Genomic DNA, 23,217 nt, shown 5'->3' with positions numbered 1-23,217 from the left:
TTTTGACACTGAAATTGCGAGGTTGTTATTGTAGTCAATATTGTATCCCCTCTTTTCAAGATAATTATTTCTTGGAATGGCGTAAACAAATGTCATTCTTGAAATAAACATGATGTATGGACTGCAAAGGTTGTATTTAAAATTTTGAACTGCTAAACTGCGTGCTTTATGCTAATTGATATGGGTTGTAAATTATTGGAATTGATTTGCCTATTTTCGGGCTTGTTTTTTAGATTCAATTGCTTGTTTTCAAAAAACACCTGGCATCACTGGTCTTTAAATACACAAATGCAATATTTTTAGTAATTGCTAATCATTGCTTTTTTTTAGTATCGATAGCAGAAAATCATTGCTTTTTTGGACACTATCGAATAGTGAAATAGTCATTGCTTTTTGACTAACGACTTCCAACCCTGAGTACCGTAAGGTCAAAGGTAGGCTCATAAGTTCTAAATGTGTGCTCAACTTTCCATTTAGCTGTTCATTCTTTAACTTGGATCTAACTTAAACAAAAATTAAGTCCTAAAAATTGCCCACCTAGTTTCAAACTAGGGGGGCAAAGAAAGGACTAGGGGGGCAAGCAAAGGGACTAGGTGGGCAATTGCCCACATAGTTTATATGTGAAAAGATGCTATGCCTCTGAAGCGACTCCCTATAGATTTGATAAAGCTTAAAATTTTTGTTTGATCAATCGTCGTCGTCGTGTGAGCGTCTGGGGCCGAGGGTCTATCCTTTTACCACCCCAGATTCACGATGTTCCCGGACTACACTGGAAGGTTATTAAAGAGCAGCCAGTCTTTGGCTTCATCATCCATGACACGCAGACCTTCCACTCCGTTAGGTGGCTTGAAGATGGAGCAGTTATTGATGATGTGGTCTGCGGTCTGTTCCTCGGCACCACATTCACAGGAGGAGGAAGAGGCCATTCCCCATTGGTGCATGGTTGAGCGGAAAAGCCCGACGCCCGTACGGAGACGATTAAAGCGCACCCATGCCTGTCTTGGTAGTGTTAGGCCGATGTGGCGTGTGCCGACGTCGGGAATGAAGGAATACAGTATGGTGGCACTTGACTTCCATTCAAAACTCCATTTATGGTCCGCCCAAGTAGCCGCAGAGATGTCTTGTACATCAGCTTCGTTGATAAGAAGTTGAGTGGCTGGCACGAATGGGTGTCTTGATTTCAGTCGACTGGAGTGCTCGTTTGGGAGAGCAGAGATCTTGTGGTGGAGAAGGTGGTTAGGCTCCAGTGCCCATCGACCGAGGGACAGAGTGGCTTCTTCGCGACGAAGCTCAGCGGGTTGGATACCAGCGAGAATGGGGAGATTGTCCAATGGTGTGGGACGCAGGCATCCGGTCACTGTGCGCAGGGCGCTATTTATGGCAGTGTCGATGTTGTGGCAGTGAGCACTGCGGCACCAAACAGGTGCACAGTACTCTGCTGAAGAGTAGACAAGGGCTAAGGCTGCTATACGCAAAGTGTCAGCCCTCGACCCCCAGCTAGAACCTGCCAGGCGCTTGAGTAGCGCAGCGCGGGATGTGAGTTTCTTGCGCAGTGACACCAAATGGTGGCGGTATGTGAGCGATCTGTCCAGTGTTACCCCAAGATAGCCTATCTTGGTTCGGGGCAGAAGGACAGAGATTTTCCGTTGTTCTGGACGTGTAGCTCACGATCAGCTTCCCGATTGTGGAGGTGGAAAGCTGCTGCCACAGTTTTGGTTTCGCTGAGTTTCAGTCGCCAGTTCTGGAGATATACTGAGAGAGTTTTCATGTCCTGGCTCAAGGTGTCTTCTAGATTTTCCCACGACTTTGTGGAGTGGAGAATTGCCAGATCGTCCGCATAAGCGTATTTTGCGGAGACCGTAGTTGGCAGGTCGTGGGTGTAGATGTTGAAAAGAAGTGGAGCCAGGACCGATCCCTGTGGGACGCCGTTTTTCAGGCGTCTCAGTCTGCTTCGTCGTGAGCTACCGGTGGTGAGGGTGAAGCTTCGGTTCCTGACAAGTTCCATAATCATATGAACCATATGTCGGTCAGAAAGCAGGCGAAGCAGCTTGCAAGTAAGGCCGCGATGCCATACGGTGTCATAGGCAGCTGTGAGATCTAGATGCTGAAGGCTTAGTGCTAGTGCTAGTTACCTTAGTGCTGAAGGCTTAGTACAACGAGAACCTTATCTTTTCATACCCAACACTTGAATCAAGTATGGGACCACCTTTTGACACTATCATTGGAGCCTAATTTCTGTTGAGGCACTCAGGAAACAAAATATGCTATTTTGCGTCGATTCAACGTTGCCAGACGTTGAATCAACGTAAAATAGCAAATTTTGCTGAAGGGTAATTCTAGACGCTATGTTAATCATCCTTGTTTCACTTGTAATTCGGGAATTAGCACGACAGAAAATACATTTATTTTTCTTCCGCTAGATGGCGCGCCGATCAATAATTGCCACCCTCAAAAAGGCCTTTCCTCATGTCCGAATTTTGCCGAATTTTAGATTTGGGGTGTCAAACAAAACCATCTTTTTATGAAGAAAAATGGTTGTTATCAAAAATGTCCGCGTCCGGCTATTTTTATGTCAATTCTTACTCGCTTATTCATCAATGTCAAGTTTAATTTTAGGCAGTATTTTTTAGCAGGCAATTTATAGTTTGAAATAAAACACTTCCGGGTAGCATCAAACTCATACCCTTGGGGATAACAGCCCGAAAGGCATCGTACGCACCGCTGATTCAGTTGAATAAAACTATTGAATTTAGAACTTATAAATATAGGTACTTTTTTCTTCCCTTCTCGTCTTTTGCTTTGAAAGAGAAAAATACTGTACATCATAAGTTCATAACCGATCAAATAGTGTTTCAGTTTAAAAGAACGGAGCCGGTCAAATAGCCACTGCCATAAATTTATGTTCTTTCTAGAGTCCGAGCAGCATCAAAGATCAAATAGAGTTGTTTTAAGAGTAATACTACTAATATATACATAGTCACATCTCAATTCTCAATACGGCTGTGCTAAAAAGTACATGTGCGGTACGCCAGTACATGGAGATCTGTGATGAAATTAATTCTTGATGATTTGTTGTTTATAATATAGGCTTGGTTTACTTAGTGTCAAGTTGTGGGGAAATGGCATCGCCAAGAACCTTATTTTGTTGTTCAGTGATTCCATCCCATGCAAAGTTTTGTTCAGTGTTGTCAAGGCAGTTATCAAGTTTAAATAAAAAGGATATGAAGGTTTATGATCGCATCATACGTGTCAATCATGCTGGTAAGAATACTGCATTTTTGTTTTCAACCTTTTAGGCTGATCATAAAAGCTTCAATTTATTTTGGTAATGTTCACTGCACAATAGTAAGGCAGTGTATTGAAGAATTTTGCAATGCTATGAGTTTGTAGTGAAATGGTTTTTCTCTATTGCAAACAAATGAGTGACACCAAAATGATTAGGTTGTAGAAATCTATTGGTTTCATCAGCAATAGAATAGTATTAGTGGTGTATTGTGCCCATTTGTTTCGATAATTACTTTTTTCAGCAAACTTTACTCTACTTGTATTTAAAAAAGCCCTTGGTGCTGTTCAACCAATTCGCCTCCACTGTTTGTTTTTTGTTGGAAGTGGCTACGTCTACACTCTGCAGCAGGGCTTCCCAAACTGAGGGTCTTGTAACGAACTTCAGGGTTTGCAGAAAGTATACCAATTTGCACAAGGTACTGCATATTAACATTTGTGTGTGAGATGCTGTGACAGTTATTAACTTTATTAAGATTCGCGCACTCATTAGGCTGAGCTCGTATTTTTGAAAATTTGAGAGGTGAAATGGAATCAAAGTTAAAACTCTTTCTGCATTGTGAAGTGAGGTGGCTTTCAAATGTCAAAGCTTTGAAATGGCTAGCCAATAAACGTTGAAAATCGAAATTGTTATTTTTCCAACAGAATAAAATTCAACCATAGGCAGCAGATAGAAATCATTAAACCCATGAATAAAATTCAGTCTTGGTCCACCATTTTCACAATGACATCTAGCTTTTGAAATTATGCCAAATGTCAGATTTGCTTGAAAAACTGAACGGATTTAATTGGTCCCTCCTAAGTAAGGCAATGTGAAAATCAAAAAATTAAAAAAAATCAAAAATCGAATTATCACACAGGGTGGCTACTGCTATGTAGAGTATTTCTGTAAAATTTCACGCAAAAATATTCAGTAACCTTAAGCATGTAGTCAATTTTGTCCTTGGCATTTGTTGCCAGCACAGAGTTGCCAGGTACAAATTGTTTGAAGAAAAAAAACTTTGTTTATTTTTTTTTAATTGTAAAAATTTCTCACTTTAACAACCACAACAACAATTACATATGACGCGACTGCTAGTTGTCGTATTAGGTAAAAGCTGGCGGTGTACGGTATGATCTGGCAACCCTATTTTTGCTTGGTCAGCAAAAACTGATGATATATAAAGCTTTTTTCAGTTCAGTTGTTTTTATTTCTGATTATCATATCAAAACAATACATGTCAACATAGCAAAGGTCGAGAAAAGGGTAAAAGCGACAAAACGCGAACGTTAAAACGTGCTTGAGACCGAAGTAAGTTATTGTGTTGAAAAAATTATGGCACGGTTGCAACATCTTCAGAAAAATTTAAGATATAAAGGAAAATAAAAAAAAGAAAATGTTACAAAACAAAAACAAATAAACAACATATATTTAGGCTATAGCTTTATTAGCCCACATAGCTTTAGCTGATATATTTAAGATTTGTATGGATAGTTGCTATGAAGATCGGCCTTGGAGAGTTATCAAGACTGCTGATGGTCGTAAGGGGAACACGTCTTGATGCATTTAGCTCATAGCAAAGAAGAGCAAGGAGTAGGAGTGCACTGTAACTTCTATGGCAGGAGTAGGAATGCACTGTGCATAAGATGACACTTTGGTTTTGTTGTAGTAATAAGTATTACATAATCACACAACGCACTGCATTAATATTCGATTGTTTTCGCCGATTTACATTTATTTTTTGACAGACATAGGCTACTAACTGCAACTTAACCAATGGTAGCTTACACATCAACCGACCAGCTTTATATGTGCTTGTAAAACGTGCACAAACGAATGAAGAATAAAGACAATGAACAACATATCAACATAATATAGTGGTGAATATCAAGACATTATACTGCAGCCAATGAAAGAAAGTCATATTTCGTGTCTGCTTTCGGCAAGACCCTACGCCAAGCAATTCCCTCCCGAATGAGGCGCTCCACAGCCTGAGCATGGGCAGAAAAATGAGGGCATTCTAACTTTGTGTTTATCAAACCCTTTAGTTCATCCATGGTCAAGTGTGAAGTAAGGATAAACTCAGTAAGCGTGGCATTGTCCTAATCAATTAAAGAGCACATTGAGTTGGCATCAAAATTTAATTTTGGTGGGGTAAAAGTAGGGATGGGCAAAATAGAATAATTAGCTATTCTAGAATACTGAAACCGAATATAGAATACAGATATCTATTCTAGAATAATTGATAGTTTTTACCATCGACACATTTTAATGATTTTTATGACTTTACAAAAACAATGAACATCACAAAAATTGCTTATCGCAGTGTAACAAATTTAGGCTTTCTAAATTTTCACCAGTCAAACAAGATCTCAACTTGGTGGCAGTTAAACCTGCACTTGAAAAACATCTCTCTGAAGAAGCAGATGTAGTAGGTACACAAAAATATTTTGAAACAACTGATAGAAACAAGAAAATTGGTTTTTGTTTTGCTTTCCATCAAACAAGGGCGTTTTGAAGAGATGTAGTGGATGCTTAAACAACGCGAGATATAGGCTATAGGTATCTATTTCTGAAGCAGGGGAAGCCAAATTTGCTGATTCATCTTCACTACTGCAAGCAGCATCTTCAAGAAGAATCCCACAGCTCAACAAGTCGTCCATGCCACTGTACTGGCGTAACGGTAGTACAGGCCCGTAGCCAGCTGGGGGCCTCGCCCCCTCCTAAAAAAATGTTCCAACATTTTAAAAAATCCCAACATTCTCGAGCAACAGCTACAATTATAATGATTTTGCCCAATTAAATGTTTTCAGCCCCCCTAAAAAAAGTTTCCCCCCCCCCCCCCCCCTTGCTCTGCGGTAGTACAGTAAAAGCTAAGAAAACAAAACCAACTATACGTACTTCTACAGGGAGGGTCGCTTATTCGCACACCCTGTGGTCGACGTTGCCCTGCATATGATTTTTTTTTTTTTTTTTTTTTTTCTTATCGGTCAATCAAATTATCGGTCATATCAATCGGTCATATCGGTCAATCGGTCATATCAAATTATCGGTCATATCTTATCAAATTATCGGTCATAATCCTGAACGGAACACCACCACATGGAATTTGATTCCGTCATCCGGGTGCCCTTCATCGCGCCAGATGGACAAAGCAGGACATTAAGGCGCGAGACAAAAAGGCGCAGAAAAAACGGCGCAGAGACAAAATGGCGCAGAGGCAAAACGGCGCAGACAAAACGGCGCCAAAGTCAATGTAACAATTTTTTTTCTTTTGAAAATACTTAACTCAAGCACTATATATAGTTGATCAATAATAGTTTTGATTCAAACGCGTTGCTCACTTCAAGTTCATTTGAGAAGCACGAAATAACATTATTGTAAAGAGAAACTACCGTGCAATGATATCTAATTTGTGATAATTAAGTGAGTTCAATAACACTCAATGACATTCTTAATTCAAATGCGTTGCTCCTTAAAGAAGTTTAAATGCTTTTGATGTCATCCGTCGGCAACTGGCCTCCAAGGAATGGACACAGACAAATTGTTTCGGCTTGGGAGGGAAGTGTAGGAAAGCATGTCCAAAAGTTTAAACCAGAAAACTTTGGAGAATTTATTTAAAATTTCTGAAAAAAAGTAGCCTACTGTTGTGAAATGCAGCGCTAATTTCATTTGTGCAGTTTCGTTCGGTTGAGGAACATTGCAAATAAATTATTTTACCAGACAGCGCAAAAGACTTGAAAAAAAAACCTTGGCGATTTCAAAACAAACAATGAGTGTGAACCGTGTTTTTCTACCTTACCACTATTTTCGTAGGCCACATTCCATTCTCAAAACTACACAGCTGGTAAGGAGCTAAAAATAGCACGCTTGAATCAAAAACTTCAACAGTCAAAGTTCCCGTTGTGACATCACAGAGGTCGGTGAGATGAAAACAAGTCCGATTGCCACAGTTTGTAGAAAAATGCTTTGATCGTACATGCTCTCCCAGTCAGCAAAGATGGTCTTTTTTACATTGTTTCAATGTCTGCTGAGGATAAATCAATGTAAAAAGGACCAGTTTTGCTGGCTGGAACATACAGTATATCATAGTGTTAAAGTGACACAGAACTAGTAAACTCTTTAAAGTTTAACCAGAATTGTAAACAGTTGTATGAAGTATCAGTTGTAATGTGCGTTGCTGCCTAGTCAGCACAGACACCTTCTCAACAATTACGCCATTCACAATTACTGCAGAAACGTAGTAAATAAACAATTCCTGATTTCGCTAAACATCGGAAAACCGTTGCAATTTGTACCCAGCTCGAAAAGTAAAAATAAAACCTGTCTGGTTTGCCATAGATTCCGTCCAACTGTGGTATTGATTTGCATCCTATCTTTGACACCCATCTCTCTGAACTGTCACGTGCGCTAATTCTGTACTACAAAGCAATTATCCAGGTAACAATATCCGCCATTATAACTTTGATTCAACGTTGCCAGACGTTGAATCAACATCAATGCAAAAACAATGGAATTGTTAGCTGTGTAAGAATGTATTTTTGCGGCTTATAGCCAAATCAGCCTACATCTCAAGCAAACAGTTGTTTCCGATCTTCGTACCTTTCAAAACAAACAATTTTCACGTCTAAGCACTGTGGTTGCACTTTTGCCAGCTGGATAATTACAGAATAAATAGTTTCTTGGCAGTTGATAAGCAGTCACGGTTGTTAATGTGAGAGACAGAACGCAAAGTGTGATGCGGGAATATTAATCGCGCCGTATTTTGTCTTGAAAATGATGCGACATAATCTTTGAACTTATTGCAAACAAATGTACGCTGTTTCAAATTGCTCCCCGACCAAATGTGGTCTTTACTTCCTGACTGAACTTGACTTCGAATATAAGGAGCAACACGTTTGAATTAAGAATGTCATTGAGTGTTATTGAACTCACTTAATTATCACAAATTAGATATCATTGCACGGTAGTTTCTCTTTACAATAATGTTATTTCGTGCTTCCCAAATGAACTTGAAGTGAGCAACGCGTTTGAATCAAAACTATTATTGATCAACTATAGCGCTTGAGTTAAGTATTTTCAAAAGAAAAAAAATTGTTACGTTGACTTTGGCGCCGTTTTGTCTGCGCCGTTTTGCCTCTGCGCCATTTTGTCTCTGCGCCGTTTTTTCTGCGCCTTTTTGTCTCGCGCCGTTTTGTTCGTGCCTTAATGTCGTGGACCGCCAGATGGATGGCAACTGCTGTATATGCACTCAAAATCTGGTTATTTCGAATGCAGTTTGATTTGTCAAGTCAGGAGCAACGTGGTTTAAAGCGATTTGTTCTGTTTGTTTTGAAGGTGTATGTAAAATCATGGTTCACAGCACCTTTAGCTAAATGCGCACCACGACATGATCTGGAGCTATTGAAAAGGATAAATGAGTATGAGCGACATGATGCCGGTTTATTGCAAGAAGCCATGAAAACATTTTCGAGGCACTTGTGGTATATAAGTGAAGAACTTGTGAACCTGGCATTTTTCATTTTTTGATGATGCTGTTTCTGTTACTCAAAAAAAAGCCATGGTTTCCGCGTTAACTCATCAAAGCAGTACACCTTCAAAGCGTCTTTCTCGAGTACCAGATGATATTTTATCAAAAGATCTGTCGCACTTTGTCACATCAAACACCATGAGATTTTTCCAGATTCTTAACTTGCCATGTGACTTTCTGAAGGTGAAAATCACATCATGGAATGTTGATGACAATTATAAGAAAGCGCAAGCCATTGTTGGTGGGCTCCATGTAATCAATGACTTTGCCGAAAGAGGTGTTGCTTTGATGCAAAATTTTAACAATGTATTAACGAAAGATGAAGAGCAAATTCAATACATTCTACAAGTTGTGGAACAGCACCGCCATGCTCTTCCAACTTGCAGTAGCAGTGGGCTATACTGGGGTGATTTTTCAAAAACAACAGAACTAGAGTTTAAAAGGTGCCTATGGACATACCTAGGAATGTTAAAAAAAAATTTTTTGATTTTGTGCAAATTCCGGATGGAGTCCGGACTTTTTGTGAAAAATACAAAATGGCCGCCATACAAATTGACGAATCTGCAATAAATCTGCTTCCTGTCAAGCTTTTGGGCTGATTTTGGTGTCAAAAGAAGCAGAAAGTTGAGCCTGTTAGTGTAAAAAAACAATAAACACTTAGTGTGTATGGGAAATACAAAACAAGGGGAAAAAAGTGCCTTTTGAAACTGTTTTCAGCTTGTTTTCTGTCAAATTCTTCAAAAATTTTCACATTTTACTTCATTTCAGACTTTTAGATTTTAGTTATTAGAAATTGCATGTTATTAGCTAGGGTAAGGGTTACCCTAACCCGAGTTTAGCCTGGTGTTGGAGGAGAGTAGTACTCACAAATCCTTCTCGCTCTATAAAGACCGCAGATTCACAAGATTGGGTCACACTGCTGGTGCGTTGGTTGATTGTGTTCTCCATTTCAAGAAGATGCTATCCAGAACTAGCAAGAATAACCTCCTTGTCAGAGCTTGTTCCCTTTACCTGGAGAATGAGTTCATTGTGGCATCACTAAAAGCATTGTCTCACTTCTGTCAGAAGGTGACAATGCCTTACCTTAACATGGTAGAGCGTTGCCAACAATCCGACCTCGTCAGGGTCCTTCCTAAACTACATAATGATCTTGAGAGGGCTAATCTTGAAACCCTGTCTGAGTTCCACGTTCCCTGGAAGCATGTGAATGCTGAATCACACAGCCCCACAACAGACCTCGACCACTACTTAATTACTGCTATGGCCAAGCAGAGCGGAGCGCTTGGCCTTAAGATGCAATGCGGAAGAGAGTATTGGGGAGACGAGACAAAGAATAGTGAGAGGAGTACAAGAATCCATGCACTAACTGAAGAAATGAGAGTAAACCTCCCCACAGAGAACTTGCTTGCAGAAAGATACTTAGCCCGATTCAGAAACCTTGCAGGACTGTCAGCAGCACATTCAAATAGATACTTCAAAGCAAAACGAATAAGAGATGATCTTAATAAGATCATCTCTTTAGCAAACATAGCAAACATAATATGTTTGCTAAAGGTGCACCAATTAACAGTGAGCTTGCATCCCGCAAAATGATGAAAAAGTTAGATGAAATGGAGATTGCATGGACAGAGACACAAAAAGAATTGATGAAAACTAAACTGAAGGAACGCATGAAAAAGAGCAGGAGGGAGGGAGATTTCCTCAACCACCTGGTGGATCAATGTAAGGTACATGGAGGGCCAATTACAAAAGTAGAAGAGCTCCGAGCTCTTCCAACAGCATCACCATCCACGCTGAAAAAAATCCTCCGGATGGAGATCCAGTACCAACGGATGATTCATCCACGCGACAGCCAGGCAAATCCCAGCCTCTACAAAGTAAACAGCTTGAATGTAGATACCATGCTGCTGAACCTAGCTGTCATTCTTGGAACTGAGGATGAGGAATGAGGATGTTGGGACCATCTTCCCAACAGAAGATGAGGTATATGCCATCTTAACCTCTACTGCTGCAACTTCCTCTGGTGACACAAATCAACCAGTGAAAATGTGTATTGCAGCAGCAATTCCTGAACTCCATAAAGAATACCCTATAGGAACAAATGTGGCTGTGGTGTGGGACGGAGAAAACAATCAACGTCAGTGGTTTTTGGCAAGGGTCTGCCATTTAAACGATGATGGCACTGTAGAATGTGACCACTACCAGCGGGTTAATGATAAGAACAATTATAATACCATGTGGAAGAGACCAAAAAGACATGACATTCAGGATGTAAATCCTGTTCAAATCATCCCTGTCACAGTAAAGACGGAATGGGTGTTCCAAGGTGTGACGACCATTGTGTCGTTACTAAAGCGTATAAATGTTTCTCAAATGTCTAGTGTATTTCATGACATTTTTATGTGAATTTCATATACCGGTAAAGTTATGTGTATATAGTGTTGAAATTGTCATTATTATTCTTGGATGCAACCAGTAAATCAGTAATCTCAAGTTGCACCAACAAACGTGAAAAAATTATGAAAAATATTGACCAAAATATAATAGTTTCAAAGTTTTAGAAAACATTCAAGCATGCTGGGCGTTTTGTTGCTCTTTTAAAGTAACAGGCTCAATTTGCTGCTTCTTTTGACACCAAAATCAGCTCAAAAGCTTGACTGGAAGCAGATTTATTGCAGATTTGTCAATTTGTATGGCGGCCATTTTGTATTTTTCACATAAAGTCCGGACTCCATCCGGAATTTGAACAAAATCAAAAAATTTTTTTTGCACGTTCCTAGGTATGTCCATAGGCACCTTTTAAACTCTAGTTCTGTTGTGTTAAACTTGAAAAAAGTCAAAATCACCCCAGTATAGCCCACTGCTACTTGCAGCAAAAAAAATCTTCAGAAAGTGTATCAGTCCACAGACTGAATTGTATTATGTATTTATCTGTAGAATGCACTAGTTATCTTGTTGCGAGATAAACTTCTAGTTTTCCAGTAATATACTTTGGAGTTATTAATGATGCACGAAGCATAGTAGTAGAAAATTATATCAGTGTTTCCTACTGCAGAGTTGGATGAGAGTACAGTATTCTTACATATCATTTTTCTCATGTTTATTGTTCGTTCTGCCATGATGTGTTATGTCTTTTTAAAGTACAATTGCAAATGTTACTTTATCTTGGGTGTGTTTCGTAAATCGCTCAATTTATTAAATTTTCACCTGTAATCTGGCACCTCTAAACCTTTATTAAATTCTTTGAAACTTTCAGGGAAATGTTTTTATATAAAAAGGAACCAAATAGAAGTGTGTGCACTACAATTTTTTAAGTTTGAAATTTTTGCATACATTTGAGGACCACCCTAATACTGGGGCATTGTCGCATTCAGATGTACCAGGTGCAGCTGGTTCGAAAGGAGAGTCATTTTCTTCATCAATTGCTGCAGAAAACTGCTGTTTTTTCCAGCTCTCTTCCTCTATCACTTGTGACTTCTTTGCTGCAGCGAAGTCATCTACTCGCTGTTGTTTGAGGCTCTTGAAAAACACCTTTTTTGGACGAATGATAAATGTAAAGAACACAAAATAATCCATGTAAATCAGTTCAGTTTGTTTTTATTTCTGACTGTCACAACGAAAAACAATATATGCCAAACATAACAAATAATACTCTTTCGGACAAATGGCAGCAAAAATCAGTGATAGCCAAAAAAAATCTTCTCGACATAGCACGACTAGCTTTAGTGAAAGCACAAGCCTGCCTTTACAGACATAGAAATCAGAACACCTGAATCACTTTCCCGCAAGGAAATGCTTTAGGAAAAGGAAAAATCCTTAAACCACCCACTATCTAGAGTAGGTTGCACTGCATCTGCAATGGTGAAGTGGGGTTGTAGAATTGGCCGTAACCCCATTCTCTTTCTCATATGGCTCCAATCAACAAATGTTGTTAGAAGAGCCACGTCAATGACAACAACTTACCAACCCCAGTACACAACATGGGTCCTGGCTTTGCATGACCATGCTATCAAAGAATATACTCAGAATACAAGCCTGTGATCGAACAAAAGTTTGGTACATTTCATAGAAAATTACTAGACAAAAAAATTTGAAAAGATATGTAAGAACTCACCTTTTTGTAAACTCTCTTTTGAAGCGTTTTCATTGTTCTTTTGTCAAGAGGCCCAATTTGGTATAACGGTGCTTCTACTCCATGATAACGTTGGGAGACGAAAGACTTCAATTCTGTTTTAGGAATGCGATCTTCATTTGAAAAGAGAATAGTTAGCTTTTTTCCAGCTTCTTGAAAAAATAATTCCTTATGAGTGCTCTATCTCTGTGAACGTGTAATTAATTATTTCTACACATTAAGGTTTTGAAAAGTGTCTGCTAGTTGGGTATTGTACGTGTACTGTTCATTCATGCAAGCTATATGTTAGTATTTTTAACAACTACCCTTACTTGAATATCACCTTCAACAAAGCACAGAATGCAAGAACATATTGTAGTGTTGGTAAATCAGCAGTGGGAAGCTTCTTGGAGGGTCCAATGACAGAAGAGCTTTTCGTGCTTCTTACTCTCTTTTTAGAACTTTTAGGCATGATTTAACAGTTAACAATGCTACTCACAACAAGGTCAGCTTTATGAATTAAAGATAATAGGCTATGTGAAGAGATTAATGTAATTTTTTGAAAAAAAAGATAATCTACATAGCCTATATATGAAGTAGACAGAGCTAAAAATTTAAGTGCTGAAAACTTATTTATCTGAGCCTTCCGTAATACTATGAACTTTATTAGTGTCATTCTCAAAGTTACAAATCAAACATGCAGAAATGTTAGAACCACAAATAGCAACTTGACCTGAATAAGCAGTTCTTATTCCAGAAGACCTGATAATTACAGACATTGCCTCCTACTTCACACAATTTGGAAAACCTAGCCTAACCTTAAGGTGCGTCTACACGAGAAAGTGTTCTTGCTTAGAAATTCTTGCTAAGCTAGTTTTTAAGCTTGTTTCGTCTACACTCACAATCTCGAAAAAAGGTTTTGCTTGCTTGAACCGCGGTCACGTGAGTATTTCAACCGCAATGACGTCACGTTTCAAAAAGTTTGCGCCAAAGCAAGAAGTAAACCAACTGTTTTTTAACAACTAGTCGCAGTGAGCTGGCACTTTGAGTTGTTGCAGTGATTCAATGATTTATTAATGGCTTTCAAATGTTAACGTGTGTTATTTTTGTTGTGATGGTCATGGTCAGAAATAAAAGCAACTGAACTCAACTTGTGTAAAAAATGCTGCAAAAAGATAAATGCAAACATGAAATTTACTTCAGAAAGAAGTGTTCTCACACCTTAGTGATTTAGTGAAGTTAAAAAGTTAGAAACAGGTGTGGCAAGAGAACACCGGGTGCATCAAATACAAAACAACAACTACAAACTTCCTAGTTGCTTGACTAGCAGCCAGACTACTGAGTGTAGACCTGAGGTTTTGTCGTGAAAAGATTTCTAAGCAAGAGAACTCACTTAAGCGCTCAGTTTTTCGCTCTGGAGCGTATTTTTTCTCAGGCACTCGCTTACTCGCTCAGTTTCGTAAAAGTAAGCGCACAAAGTGCGATTATCTTTAACAAATAAGAAGTTTTGCTAGCTTAAGCAAGAAAACAGTCGTCGTGTAGACGCACCTTAACTTTGAACCGAAGCCTGAATGATTATCAACCAAGCATAAAATTATAGCAAACAGTTCGGCAGAACACAACTTCTTATCTGAATTTTGCAGCCTTATCTTCCGGAATGGCCCGTTTCGGTGAGTCCGATTCGGTGAGTCCGATTTGGTGAGTCCAATTCGGTGAGTCCGATTCCCTATTCAGTGATTTTTTGAATTTTTTTTTTAAATTATTGGGTACCGAATTCGGTGAGTCCGATTCCCTATTCAGTGATTTTTTGAATTTTTTTTTTAAATTATTGGGTACCGTAGCCTAATTATCATTGCCGTTTTAGGGTTAAGGGATAGGAGTTAGGAACTCACCGAATCGGACTCACCGAATAGTAGCAGACCCCTTATCTTCAGTAATCAGCATCAAGCTATTAATCTCTAGGCTCAGGAGTCAGGCTCTCAGCAGCAGACAGCAATTGCTTGCTCGAGCGCGCCCGTGTGTGCGGCACACACTTCCCTAACTAGCCATTCGGAGCGCGCTATCTGGATCACGTGGATTGGTGCGTTGTGATGGTATTTTTTGTAGAATGACCTTGCAAGAATTAGAATATACTAACCTTAAAATGCTTACATGTTTATGGATACTGGATTTTATTGCATAAAACTTCACAAAAATACACTACACAACAGTAGTCACCCTGTGTGATAATTCGATTTTTTTCATTCAAATTTCACATCGCCTTACTCCTAAGAGAAGACCTCAATATTTTGCATTGAAATCTAAAATTGATGCTGGAAACAAATATTTCCAAATGATTTATTTGAAATGTTTTCACTTCGCCTACCGTTCCAGCCTAAACAACATTGAAACCGCCTTGAGACCTGCATTAACAAACACTGAGTCACGGCTGGACTTGCTTTGTGGCAGAAAGCAGTCACACCCATCACACTGAATAAATGTGTTTGCTTTTTTGTTTTGTTTCCAGTAAGCTGCCCAGTGCCCATAAGCTTCGTTGTTATATATGGTCAGAAATAAATAAAAACAAACTGAACTCAGAATCAGAATGGTAAATTGATTTTGGTTTTTGTTAGATTTAGGCTTTTCAATAAATATCACAAATGTATATTTCGCACTGTTTGTCGTTTTAATCGTAAGGGGTCGCAAAACATTTTAAGAGATTAAAAGGGGTTGCAAACAAAAAAGTTTGGAAAGCCCTGCTCTACAGCACTATAGATACAGCCGTTTCATGCACTTTTTTATCTCTACGGCAGTTTTACCTTTACACGACATCTCGGCGTGACCAATTGGGCGAAACCCACTTGGGCGAGACCAAGTGGGCATCGAGCCAAGTGGGCGACGGTAGCTTTGGTTTAGCCGTTCGGAACGTTCAAACAGCTCCTGTAGACATTGAAATTTGATAATTTGTGGGAGGCCATGATAGTCCGGCAGAAGTATGACTGAACCTTTAAGTTTTTTTTTTTTATTGATTTTGGTAGCTTAGGGTCTACTCTTTCAGAATCTGCCGGGTGCACTCCGAGCATCCTTGAGCGTTTTGAGAAATTCAAGATGGCGTCCAAAATGGCCGCCGTTTCAGATAACTCCCTATAACTCAGTTAGTATTTGACCTAGGATGATAATTTTGGTGTCTAACCATATGTTTTGAGGGGCAAGGAATCCATTGAAACTATTTATTTGACTTGTTGGGGATTGCATCATATAGAAATGCAATAATGCCGCCAATAGGGCTGCCATATTACAAAATTCAAACAAAAACAAACAAATTCACTTGTATTTGGTCTAGAATGATAATTTTGGTGTCTATCCATATGTTTCGTGGACAAGGAATCCATTTCAAGGATTAAAACAGTTGCATATGAATTACATCACAGTAAAATCCAAAATGGCTGCTGATATATTTGCGAAATACTTACAGAAAATCATTATTTCTGCGACTTTGCTTGTGAAATACCATCTAACATCACTCACAAATGTCACCATTAGTTATCACAAATGTTACCATTTATTGGTAATGTACAAGCCTCTCTCACAGTCACAGGACAGTCAGTTGTTGTTATCATCTCATCATTAAGTCACCTAGTCCACAAATCTGTGACGTTGTCCAATTGATTAAAATGCTAAGTAAGAGTCTGGCTGCAACCTGCAGCATAACAAGCACAGAATATTGTACATTTCAAACCATCCCTTGTGCAGCTGCAAGAAAGCGTTTTGCAGGGGTTGTCACTCTTGCATCCACATCTGATCATGCGCATGACAGCGTGATGACAGCATGACAGCGTGATAATAATGAAGCAAGAGAATGAAAACGTCAGTGTCATCGGATATCACAGTTATACCACTCTCTTCATTATTTCGAGCAGACAGCATCACCTGTTGGACAATGATATTGTCCGCTTCCTCATGACTAGTTGAAAGGTCCGCCCTCCTGATCACTACACCACCATGGCTGATCTCCAATGGGGCAACGTCCTCACCAATCACTATCAACTTGTGACTTTGGGTGTATTCATGGAATGACTCGTCTTCAATCAGAAGTTTAACAATCTGGTTTATCAACTGCTTCTTGTTTTCGGTCACCGTCAATACAGTCTTTTGAGGTGGTAACTTGGTGTTCAACTGCAGCTCGTGGACTCGGCTAACTCCAGTGGCCCTAGCACTTCTGGTGACACTCTTAGTACTGTAATCGTAGTACCGATCGAACACTAGGTGAACGTCCCCAACTTTTAGTCTCTTGGCAATGGCATGCTTCAAGTTGTTTACGTAGTCTGTAGTGGTGCCCTCTGCAGGCCAAGGAATCACCCAGAGTAGGGCTGAACCATCAATCACAACTACTGAAGTGTCACTTGCTGTTGTCCGAGCAGATACCTCAACCTGAAGTTGTCGCTTTAAGGAAGATTTTGATGTTGCAGCTCTCATTTCTCCTGTGGGGTCAAACATAGACGTTGGTACTGGAGCCACTTCGTAGGATAGGACATCTTTTATGTTAACATCACGCCCACTAGCCTGTTGGCCTATGACCCTGGAGTAGATGACATTCATGTCGTACACTTTACTACCTCCCACATCCACATGTTTCTTTGTAGTCACCATGGTAGTCACGATCTTGTGAATTGTGTCATGTAAGCCATCAGGTAAATTCTCTCCAAATTCGCACATCTGTTTGAATCCTTTCTGCACAGCCTCCTGCACATTCACTGCCGGGGTTCCATGTTGACCTGTTGCAATGTTCACTAGATCCTCTGGATGTTTCTCGGGATCAAGTGGATCCATACATTTTTGAAGCTTTGTCTTTATGGCTTGTCGGTCCTTGTTGTCATTCTCTATCCGTGCCTTATTTTCTTCCTTATGTCCACTTCCCTGGTCTCCAGAATCTCCAAGCATTTCGCCCAGAGCAGCCTCCACAGTACTACATGTATGAAGACTCAATGCCCAGATCTTGAGAGTATCCGGCTTCAAGGTTATTCCTATGATGCCATTTGGGGCATGGCCATATCTCATGAAAGTAGTTTCTATAAACATATCACTCCACAGGCCATTCCATAGTCCGCGCTGGTGCCTCATCACATGCTCCCCTTTCATGAACCGGACTAGTACCTCTTCTGGGAGGGCTTCCATTGCCCTTAGGTAGCACATCCCATACCTTGCATAATGCACATGACCAGCGGCAAAGAAATAGGGAAGCATTTGTTTGCATGCCTCAAGATGCAACAGCCAATCAGCTTCCCGCTCAGCTCGGACAAACCTCATGATAAGGAACACTGGTTTGATTAACATGTCCACCCACAATTTGGCAGTCTTACTCCTTTTGGCTATGTTCTCCAAGACCTCCATGAAATCCTCCTTTGACTCAAGTGTATTGCAATCAAGTACTCCTCGAAGAACTTCCTCAGCCAGCATTCTCAATGCTCGAACGTTCTGCGGAAATTTCTTTCCAGTCAACATTTTTGCGACTCCTCCAAACACATCACTCAGAACTTCCTCCAGTCCACTGTTTTCCATCAGAGTCCCGATGCAGCCTATGAAACTCATCAACAAGTGCATACCACCACCCAAGCGCGGGATGACATCTGAAAACCTTTCTGGGTAAGCCCACTTCACATGTAATGCAACTTTATATAGTTGTAAGTCACAGGTAAATACCACAAACTTTTGGTCAGCATTATGTGTCACCTTTTGAGCTTCCACCATTGCTGTCATTATTGTATCTGGGTGGGATGGCACAAGATCAATCAAAGGCAGTTATGCCGTCTTAGTCTTAGGTTGTTCTGTTTGGCCTTGATTGCGTGTAAGAGCTGTGTTATAGCCATTGTACTCGGGACAGTTCTGTTTCTGAACATCCTGAAAGAAGGCAAAGTCAGTTTCGTCCGCTCTTTGTTTTAGAGTAGCCTGTTGCGCAAGTAACTTGAGTGAGAGAACTGTTCTAACAGCAGCACTCTCGGGCATTTTTGGTTTCCTGGGACCATTGTATCTCTGTATGGTGACATCATATTGTATTGGCTCCGACATCTCCTCCTTTGAAATTCGTGGGATTGTCTCTCTATGGCATCGATCAGCATCAGATGGTGATTCAGGTTGTGTAACCAGAACAGCTAACGAGTGGGTGGAAAGTTTTCCATTTTGCGACGAGATTTCAGCATCAAAATTATCGACAACTACTTGTACTAAACCTTCTGATGCATCTGGTCACAGCGGTAAACCATAATCTCTTCGTGGGAAAATAGTAACATAAAGTTCCCGGATCCGTTTGTCTGCATATAGTGACCGAAAAAGAAACACTTCTTGAAACGTCTATTCAATAAGTGTATTCCTGTAAAATTAGCCCGCGGCTATCGAAATGGAGATGCAATGCCTACACCTCTAAAACTGTCACTACGATACAGATTACTTGGATAAAAGACGGAGAATTTGTCCAGCTAGCAAGCACCAAATAAACCAGTTAAATGTGCGACCGACTTCCAACAAACAACTTCGAGAATGAATCAGAAAAATTTGTGATAACTCAAAGGCACGCCAGCAGTAGCGCGACGCAACATTTCATGTTTAAACCGGTTTCAACAGGTTTGACACAGGTCTTACGGACGATGGTGCAATTTTGGCTCATGTTTTAGGAATTTCCATGACGTAATATTCAGTAGACCCGAACGGTTTCTACATGACGTTTGACCAGGCGAACAACCGTCTGGAACATAGCGGCCCCTAGTTATGACAGTCTGACATGGCATAACTAAAAAAGAATTGACGACAATTGTGAGCCAATGAATAAAAACACATGATACACAAATTGTTTGAATCACTCACGTTTAAGTTAATACGCAAATACAAAGGGCATGCAAAGAATGGACAGCAATAAGAACACGACGATACATGAAATTGGTACCATAGGTATTAGGTACACGCAAAAATGATGCTATATACAATGATTGCGATAATAACCGACTGTTCTGGGCTCAGACAAGTGTCGGCCACCGCAGACAAAACCAGGCTCAAACCCTAACACTTAGGTGTTCTTTACGGGGGCGAGGCACGAAATATCCCTCAACACATAGTCTACTTTCACTTTCCCCGTACTCTCATCATAGTTGCAGACGGCAACTTTAGCTCTACGAACCACAGGCTTCCCTTTCCTAATTTGTGGAACTACCTCATGCACCCTCCCAAGTTGATACTTCCCACGTTTACCAATGTCCTGGAGAGAACCTACCACTACACGTTGACCAGGCTCCAAATTCTCGGCCATTTTTAGCCATTTTTTCCGGCCCTGAAGACCTGGCAAGTAAAAATCTATCCATTTACTCCAAAACTGCTGAGAAAGTGACAAATTGAACCGATAATCCCTTCTTAATTGGTCACGATCATGTGGTTGCCCAACAGCACAGTATGGGTCTAAGTATGGGGTCAAAAGTGAGGCAGGAGTGATGACAGTAAAATCCCTAGGGTCGTCACTCAAAGGTACCAAAGGGCGTTCGTTCACGATCCGAACGGCACTGCCAGAGTTTGCAAAATACCATCTCGGTAACAAAAAATCCTTAAGCAGGTCCAAAGAGCGAAGCCACGACTCCCACTCTTTAACAAAGCTATCAGAGACCTCGGTGTCCCAATCAAACTTGTCTATCGCCAATTGCTGAAGTATAAGGCGTGCTTTTAGAAAAAATGGCGCTCCAAAGCCTAGCGGATCAAAATTTTGTCCAAGCTGACTGAGCATACTTCGGCGCGTGTGTTTAGCTAAGGGCTTTAAGGAACATGCGATACGCATCTCGTCAGACTCGGTTTGCCACACACAACCCAATGTCTTCGCTGATGGCAAAGTCATATTTTCAGTCTGAAAGTTAATGTCACGAATCAAAGGTGAAAGCATCTCATTATCCAAATTTGACAAGACAATCATAGCCTCCTTGTTAGCACTCCACTTACCAAGTTTAAACCCACGGCTATCAAACAAAGCAATTGATTCATGAGTGATTTGCTGAGCTTCCTCTAAGCTATCAGCCGAAAATATAAAATCATCCATGTACATATTATTTGCAATATTGCAGAGAGTCAATTCACCAGTACTGCTGGGATTCTGCTTGATCATTTTCTTTATAGCCAAGCAAGCGATATACGGGCTACTCTTTATTCCCCAAGGGTGTACACAAAAACGAAATGGTACCATTCTACCATTTTCAAGGTCATCATCTTCAAACCACAATATACGAAACAAATCCCTTTGCGACTCAGGTAACTTTATTTGAAAGAAGCATTTAGTCACATCAGCCATGAGACCCGAAAACATTACATCATTAACACAAGTTCCTCGGAATTCAGACTTGCCATCGTAAACAATGCGCTTTTTTAATTGTGACGTAACAAAGTACGGTAAATACCATTCAAATCCCTTGACATTTCCTGCTTCACCAGTACGCTCAATATAGCCATTTGATTTAAGATCTTTCATGGTGTCAGTAAGGAAATCACGAAGTTCAGGTTGTTTTAAAGCTTTCTTCCTTAAAGCAGCAACTCTATCTGACCCCAACACAAAATTGTTAGGTAGATCAATATCTTCCTTCAACGGAACAGGTATCTCAAATCGACCATCTTTCAACTCAATATTCGGTTCAACAAGTTCTCTAGCCAACTTATCATTGCGAGACAATTCACAGGTTTCATTTTGCAACGTCAAATCCTGAATGACTTTATTCAGGTCTGCTATTTCCATATCACGAGACTCAATTTTACGCTGAAAGCCAGAGATGACATCCGACTCTGAAGACGTCTGCACTCTGCACACTTTAGCAACGCTTTCCTCTAAGGGTGACTTACCACCACAAGCCAACCAACCGAGAGGAGTGAGTAAAGCATGCGGTTCACTACGATTTTCACCAACACGTTCTTCTTTTGCCCACATCAAATAAGCGTTGTCGTTGCCAATCCGTACATCTACAGTACTACAATCCTTCAAATGAAACATATTCACGTCATGAAAATGACGGAAACCATTTAAATCTTGTTTATGCGGTAAAGTTTTAACATCATCAGCCCAAGCTGGGTTAACCACCGAAGTTATATCACAAAACAGTTCATCTGTCTCTAACGACTGGATGTTGAGTTTGACAAGGTCAGCACAAGTAGCTTTCTGACCAGCCAGGGTATCCATTTTAAACGACGCTTTATCGTACGGTTTAAGATCAAGTTCACACACCAAATCACTCGAAACAAATGTCAACTGCGAACCAGGATCATGCTGACAATACACCAACTTCGATTTGCCAGTCATTGGATTCAAAACACGAGCAGCAGTAACGCGGTTAAAGGCTGCTTTAACATTTCCAATCTTAACATTACGCACAGGAACTCTGGCACGAGCATCATCTTTCCCAACAGAATCCAGAGAATCCTGTGACGTCACATAAAAATCATGCAGAAGAAAATAGTGTTTCCTATCGTTGTTAGGCCCACACTTACGACAGTTATTTGCATGAACGCAATCCCTAACCATATGCTGGCGCAAACAATTCAAGCATTTGCCAGCTTTCACAATGACATCTCTCCGATCTTTAGGTGTCAAGCGCAAAAATTCTTTACAATTAGACAAAAAATGATATTCAACTTGACCACGTGACGAACAACAAATGCATGCCGGTAGGTTTTTACGTCTGGCTTCACCACCGCGCGGTGCGCCAACAACAGTCGAGTACTGCGAACTCCCTGACATCACATCATTGTGGGGTTTTACGGACATCTGCCTAACCGGACATGAAGGCAATTTTCCTTTGCCAAACTTTTTAAAATGCTGCGACTCACCAGAATCGCCCATTAGCATAATGCTAAAATCAGTCGACTTACGCGTTTCCTCTCGTACAACAAAATCGAACAAACTCTGAAAAGTAGGCTCATTAGTGCCACCATACTGATCACCTAAAAAGTCAAGATAACGCTGCTTAGCGTCAAACGGGAGTCGCTTAGCCAAATCCAAAACAAAACGTCCTTCCAATTTGTCACGCTGACCATAAGCTTGCGCGTAAAGCAAACACTGCGATAATTCATCTTTAAACTCTTTCAGATCACTGGAAGAGGTCGAAGTCAATTTGCTACCATAGCGATACTTTCTAATTTCCGGTTCTGCAAAAAGACCTCCACGAACCCCAAAACGCTGGGACAAGCGAGCTAACGACATTTCTATCCTGTCTTCCTCTGACAAGCCAGGGCTGTCAGAAACCAAATTAGCAATCGTTTGCGCAGCTGTCCTAACACAAGCTGCTTGTAACAAAGTCAAACGAGTCCCCTTAAAGGGCGAAG

General features: G+C 40.4%; 1 protein-coding gene across 2 annotated transcripts in view; it reads left to right on the top strand.

Annotated features, from left to right (window-relative positions):
- The first annotated feature begins 3,091 nt into the window (after window positions 1-3,091).
- LOC145767067 (NADPH-dependent 3-demethoxyubiquinone 3-hydroxylase, mitochondrial-like) overlaps window positions 3,092-23,217 on the top strand; it is a 57,521-nt gene continuing 37,395 nt past the window's right edge. For both annotated transcript variants that reach the window (XR_014288737.1, XM_082578812.1), the window contains exon 1: window positions 3,092-3,261. Coding sequence is in view for 1 of the 2 variants with exons in the window: in XM_082578812.1 (XP_082434938.1) it covers window positions 3,120-3,261 (142 nt within the window). In the remaining variant the exon portion in view is untranslated. The remainder of the gene's footprint in view (window positions 3,262-23,217) is intronic.

Source organism: Aplidium turbinatum, chromosome 3, assembly GCF_918807975.1.
Source record: "Aplidium turbinatum chromosome 3, kaAplTurb1.1, whole genome shotgun sequence".
Classification (NCBI taxonomy): Eukaryota; Metazoa; Chordata; class Ascidiacea; order Aplousobranchia; family Polyclinidae; genus Aplidium; species Aplidium turbinatum.
This window is presented reverse-complemented; position numbering and strand designations above follow the sequence as displayed.